Source organism: Eriocheir sinensis, chromosome 35 (assembly GCF_024679095.1).
Source record: "Eriocheir sinensis breed Jianghai 21 chromosome 35, ASM2467909v1, whole genome shotgun sequence".
Lineage (NCBI taxonomy): Eukaryota > Metazoa > Arthropoda > Malacostraca > Decapoda > Varunidae > Eriocheir > Eriocheir sinensis.
The window spans coordinates 9,773,251-9,779,250 of record NC_066543.1 but is presented as its reverse complement, the minus strand read 5'-3'; the positions used below and the strand labels follow the sequence as shown (position 1 = coordinate 9,779,250).

General features: G+C 53.7%; 1 protein-coding gene across 4 annotated transcripts in view; it reads right to left on the bottom strand.

Moving 5' to 3' along the window:
* Window positions 1-411: 411 nt before the first annotated feature.
* Window positions 412-6,000, bottom strand: part of LOC127007362 (zinc finger protein GLIS2-like) — a 42,820-nt gene continuing 37,231 nt past the window's right edge. For all 4 annotated transcript variants that reach the window (XM_050878244.1, XM_050878245.1, XM_050878242.1 and 1 more), the window contains 2 exons: window positions 3,913-4,031; window positions 412-3,092 (listed from right to left, as the gene is read on the bottom strand). In XM_050878244.1, the coding sequence (XP_050734201.1) occupies window positions 2,425-3,092; window positions 3,913-4,031 (787 nt within the window). In that variant the 3' untranslated portion in view covers window positions 412-2,424. The remainder of the gene's footprint in view (window positions 3,093-3,912; window positions 4,032-6,000) is intronic.

Sequence of the window (6,000 nt, the reverse complement as noted above, 5' to 3'; positions counted from 1 at the left end):
ACTGTATTTCGTTGCTTAATTGATTCCCTCTTTTTGCCAGACATCATACATTTGATAACATATCTTCTACATTATTCGCTTTCCTTTATCAATAATACGTTGTGTGTTATTAGATGTGTGTGGGTTGTACACTTTGTAACTATTATTATTCGCACTCTTTCGGTTAAAACTATTCCACTGTGTTTGCTAATACAGTAATATAATGGGTAATAAAAGTAGTAGTAGTAGTAGCAGCAGCAGCAGCAGCAGCAGTAGTAGTAGTAGTAGTAGTAGTAGTAGTAGTAGTAGTAGTAGTAGTAGTAAGAGAAGGAGGAGGACTAGGAGGAAATAGTAGTATTGTTGCAGTAATAGCAATAAGCTTTTCCTTAAGATTATTACTGCGGGAATCAAAGGGGTGATGAAGGCCACACGTCATGATAAGAGTTTATTGAAAGCAGTATAAAAGTTCTAATGACTAGACCACCAGGACGATGACTGCGAGGATGGGCTGACACACACTCACACACACACACACACACACACACACACACACACACACACACACACACACACACACACACACACTCGATCAGTTCCCCGCCAGCCAGTCTCCGGCCCTCGCCACACTATACTGGTACGTACATACAGACTCTATAAACATTATATACTGGAGAGTAATACAAAGAAGGCGATAAATATAGGCGCCAACCACCTCCAATAGCCGGTGTGAGGCTTGCAGAGGTGCCCAGCTGCTGCCCCGCCCGCGCGTTAGCTGCGGTAATGAGGTGGCAAAGAGCGCAGTGTTTAGCTAAGTATAGGGTTAATCGGCCACCGGGGAATTAAGGACACAATAATGGCCATCTATTTTCGTCGTGTTACACCTGAAATATGGTGAAGCTCAGGTACTACAGCGTCTGGCAGAAAATGGATGCGCCGAGTGGGAAGTTTTGAGGGATAACTACACCGTAACTTTGGGAGGCACTACTGCTGCCGCGGGTCTAATAGTAATGTTGTGGAGTTTGATATATTCAGCAGCAGCAGCAGCAGCAGTAGAAGCAGCAGGAGCACCCGAGAGGTGGGTGACTATAATACTGTTGAGAGGACCACCAGGGAAGAGCCCTCGCGTTGTGTTAAATTACTACAATATATTTATATAGAGTTTTGTTTATTTTACAGGTATATTACTTGAAGTTGTGAACTGCACTCTTCGATAAGCTGTCGCAATGATATGGATACAGTGCTATGTATGATTATTTCTGGCAGTTTAGTTCGGAAACAAAATAAATTTCGAAAGAAATCTTTATTAGTTCCTGTTAGGATGGTCTGAGCCTGTCCGCGCTGCGTGCGTGGTGGGATGCACCGCGCAGCATAATTGATCGAATCTTGGCAAAATTCACAACTCCAGGCGGCGCGGCGGGAGGCTCCCGGCCCTGGTGGGGCTGCCGCAGCACCCGGTGCTGCACCACAGCGCTCACTAACCACTTTGACATTGCTCTGCCCGTGTCATTGCCGAGGCCTCACTCGGGAAGCCTCAAGGACACGCCGAACACTTCCCAATGCTTTTGGGCACTAAGAACATAAATTAATTTTGTTTTACATTCTTCTCCAATGAATATCAAAACTTAACAATTAACTTAATTATTAATAGATCTTTGCTCTACTCCTGTCGTAGAGGTCACATTGTAAAGTGCAGAGTACAGACCATCTAGAATTAAACACAGGAGTCCTGTAAAGGCGCTTGCACGGCTTTGATGCGGGCCAGGCCCCACACGCCACCCCGCCACCTCGCTGCCCCCGCGGCGGCGGCGGCGGGGAGTAGGCTGAGGCTCTTTCCCCGCTGTCTCGCGCTGGGCGGCCGTATGCACGGAGGGAGGACATTTACTATCACATTGTTGCATCTACCTAGAGTATTTTTGGACGATTATTTGAGGTCACTATGTACAGATCTATGCCGGGAACGGCGAAGAGGAATACTGCCGAGAGACGCAGGTGAAGACACGTTTGTGGCCGGTGAGGCCACGCCTGCGTCTGTCGAGAGGGAAGACAGGAAATATTAACAATGCGCGTCGGTTAAGGCTGAGAGGTAGACAGACGGGTGTTCCTTAGCCATTCAAGGCCACGGCGCAACACTCAACGCTCCCTGGCGGAGGCGTAACACCAGGTCAAGGCACGAGGTAACGTGGGAGGTGCTGCGGGTGGCGTCGTAGGGCTGGCCGACTCCTGTTATCACAGACAGCGGACTAAGACACTCTGAAGGCACTGAGAAGGCGACAGGATGGAAGGCGGCGAGTATTGGGTCCCTCAAGTTAGCGCCGACGCGGCTGCCGAGGCTGCACTGCCGCCCGGCGGGGGGCGAGGAACCTGAGGCACGGAGAGGGGGCTCTGGTTACAACCCATTTGGCACCTGGCGTCGCCTTGGCAGTATCGGATGGCACTGCTGGGACATTATTGGTGCTTGGCGCGGGAGGAAGGGAGGGACAGGTCCAGCGGCGAGGGACACATGGACAGGTCCAGGGCGGCGGCGGAGTCCATCCTCACCTCCTCATCGTCATCGTCGTCCTCTTCCTCTTCTTCCGCCATGCTGCTGGGGTGTGGAGGGAAGCCCCCACCCAGCCCTGCCAGCCCCGCACTGCCCTGCAGCAACAGCCCTGCCTGGTACTGCTGCAGCGCCACCGTCCACGCGACAGATCCCCACGGGGACAGCCCTGCGGCGCCCATGCCCACTCCCGCCCCCGCGGGAGAACCACTGAAGAGATTGGACGGCAGGAGGGAGGGTGAGGGCGAGTAGGGCACCGGGGAGGGCACCAGCGACGATCCAGAGGAAGAAGGGGAGGGCGAGAGATCCAACCTGCTGGCGGAGGACGCCATGGAGGGGTCGAGCAGGTCCGAGGCGGTGGTGGAGGGCACGCCCTGGTCCTCGGTGCGGCGGTAGTGGCCGTAGATCTTGACGTGCTTGCGGAGGGAGGAGGGGTCGGTGTAGCGCTTGCCGCAGCCTGGGTGGCGGCACTCGTACGGCTTGTCGACGAAGTGTGTGCGTGTGTGCTTGAAGCGGTCCGAGGAGTTGGAGTACGCCTTGCCGCAGCCGGGCACCGTGCACACGTAGGGCTTCTCACCTGCGGGGAGGATGACAGGTGAGAAGGGGAGCACCGGCGAGGGTGACTAGGGTTTCCCGCGTGGCGGCGAGGCAGCACCTCAGCCTCCGCCGCCCTGCTGCTGCCCCCTGACTCACCCCTGAGCTGTCTGGCCATACACTCACACACTCACCCTTTCATCATCTCATCCTTCTCACATACTCTCTGCTTCTCGCTTTACTCCCTTCCGTCTCTATCTACCGGCATCTCTCCATTCCTCGCCACCTCCTCGCCCCTCTCATTTCCTCATCCCTCCCTCTCCCTCAGCCCCTCCGCCCGCCCCTCCACACAATCGCCCAGGCCCTTCATCTATCCCTCCGTCCGCCAAGGCCCGTCCAGGTGCCATAATTAAGCGTGTGTTCCCCCTGGGGCCGCGGGTACAACAGTGAGGTGCCCGGTAACCCGCCCTTATAAGGCCTCTTAATTATGACTGCCCAGTGCTGGCGGCGACACGCTACTCAGACGGCGGTAGTGGTCCCCTCTCCTGCCCTGCCCTGCCCTGCCATGTCCTTCCCCCCCCCCCCCCCCATCTCTCTCTCTCTCTCTCTCTCTCTCTCTCTCTCTCTCTCTCTCTCTCTCTCTCTCTCTCTCTCTCTCTCTCTCTCTCTCTTATGAGTCTTCTGCTCTCACCTATGTATAAATTAAACCTCCTATACTCAAGAAACCCGATGACATGACCTCTACTGTGTACCTACTGGTAGGACTTTACTATTGACGAGCTGTTCCTGTGTGTGTGTGTGTGTGTGTGTGTGTGTGTGTGTGTGTGTGTGTGTGTGTGTGTGTGTTTTCCTCTTCCTCTCACCTGTGTGCGTGCGGGCGTGGATGCGAAGGTTCTCCTGCCTACTAAACCGCTTCTCACACTGGCTGCAGACGTACGGCCGCTCGTTGGTGTGCGTCCGTATGTGGATGAGCATCTTGTACCTGTGAATGAGGGGCAGGTGAGAAGAGGGAGGATGGATGACAGTGAAATGAGGAAGCGTCAGAGAGGAAGGTGAAAGGGTGAGGGGTGTGGATGACTTTGGGAAACGAGTGATACGGCAAGGATGGAGGTGGAAGGGTGAAGGATGTGGAGGACATAGTGAGACGAGGGAGGGAGATGGAAGGGTGAGTTAGGTGTTGGGGGAGGGTGTGTGGATAAGGTGGAGCACTGAAGTATAGTGGAAAAGGGTACGGTTCGAATGGAAATGTTAGTTGGAGGGGATAAGAGCAGAAGAAAATAGGGAGCAATGAGGGAAGATGGGGAGGAGGTTGAGGTAGAGGTGAAGGGTAAGGGGGTGAGGATAGGGTAGAGTGGAATGGGGGAGATGGAAGGGATGGAAGCGACATGGAAGGTGAAGGAATGAGAAGAGGTGGACGGAAGAGGAGTAAAGGGGAAGTTAATGGAGTGGAAATGGGGGTAAATAGGGCAGGGGTGAGGGTCGAGGTAGTAGGGGTGTTAGGTGCAATGATGAGGAGGGAGAAACATGAACGAAGAAGAGGAATATAAAGACAGCAAAAGGAAAAAAAAGTAAGGCATGACCGGAAAGGGAATACTGATAAAAGGAGAAAAAAAGTGAAGAAAAGTAGATAGAAAATTGAAGAGGGGGGGGGGGGGGAGGGCAGTGGCTGACGTGGAGGTGAGGGACACAGGTAAAGAGGAGGGAGTTGGACAGGTAGGAGACACACTAGACACGGGTAGGCGAGACAGGGGTGACGTGGGAGGGCGGGATGGCGTGTAGGGTGCCGGGAGAGTTACGGCTTAGGAGGGGTATTCTCTTACAGGGGGTGGCTGGCAAGGGGGAGGGGACGGGACGGGGGTGGGAGGGGGGAAGGGTGTGCTGCAGGGTATAGTGTGGCCTGCAGGGTGGGAGGCTGTGGGGGGGGGGAAGGGGTGAGCATTGATGAAGGGTGATGGGGTGTACTACTAGCAAGGGGTGTACTGTTTGGGTTGGTTATTCCATTTATTTTAAACATAATATCCTCCTTTTCATTGTGTACTGTAGCTGTGGTCAAAATCTTGTGCCTGTCTATCTATCTATCTATCTATCTAAGGTACTAGCAGGGAGAGAGGCTAGAGTACTATACCAAGGAAAGAAGGAGGTGGGTAAGAATGGGTACAGCAGGGAAGGAGGGCAAGGTACTATACTGGGGAAGGAAGGGGAGTGGGTAAGGACGGGTAAGGCATGGAGGGAGCGCAGGGTAGTGTACCGTGGAAGGAAGGGGATGAGTGGGCGTGGGTATAGCAGGGAGGGTAGGTAGTTTAATGTACTGGGGAAGAATGATATGGGTAGAGATGAGTATATCAATAGGGAGGGTAGGTTAATGCACTGGGAAGGAAGAATGTGGGTAGGGATGGGCATGGCAAGGAGGAGGGGTAGACAAGGGCAGGGCAGAGTAGACTTGGGCAGGGCAAGGCAAAGCAAGGCAAGGCAAGGCGTAGCACACACAGGGACCCAGGAAGAGGAGATGCCAGGGGGAGAAGTTAAGGCCGCACCGAAGGCTCGATAATTTGTGCACTTAAAACCACATTTTTCCATAATGTCAGAACACGACCAAATTAACCCATAAACTGTCCGATAAATTTATGTGAAACGCCGCGCTCGTGTGTGTGTGTGTGTGTGTGTGTGTGTGTGTGTGTGTGTGTGTGTGTGTGTGTGTGTGTGTGTGTGTGTGTGTGTGTGTGTGTACGCGTTGAAGTCCCCGCGAGCGCCGTCGGGTTCAGAGGCTGGTTCGTGTGCGTCTGTCTGTTGTCTGTTGTCAAGGAAAAGTCTCGCGTGGTTTCAAGATTTAATGCTTCGCTGATTCATTGCGGCGGACTTAACTAACGTCTTGCAGGGGGACGGACGCGGCATTGCCTCAGCAGTTAAGGTTTAATGGCGCAGCGCTGGGCGGGGGCTTCGAGGAGAAACAA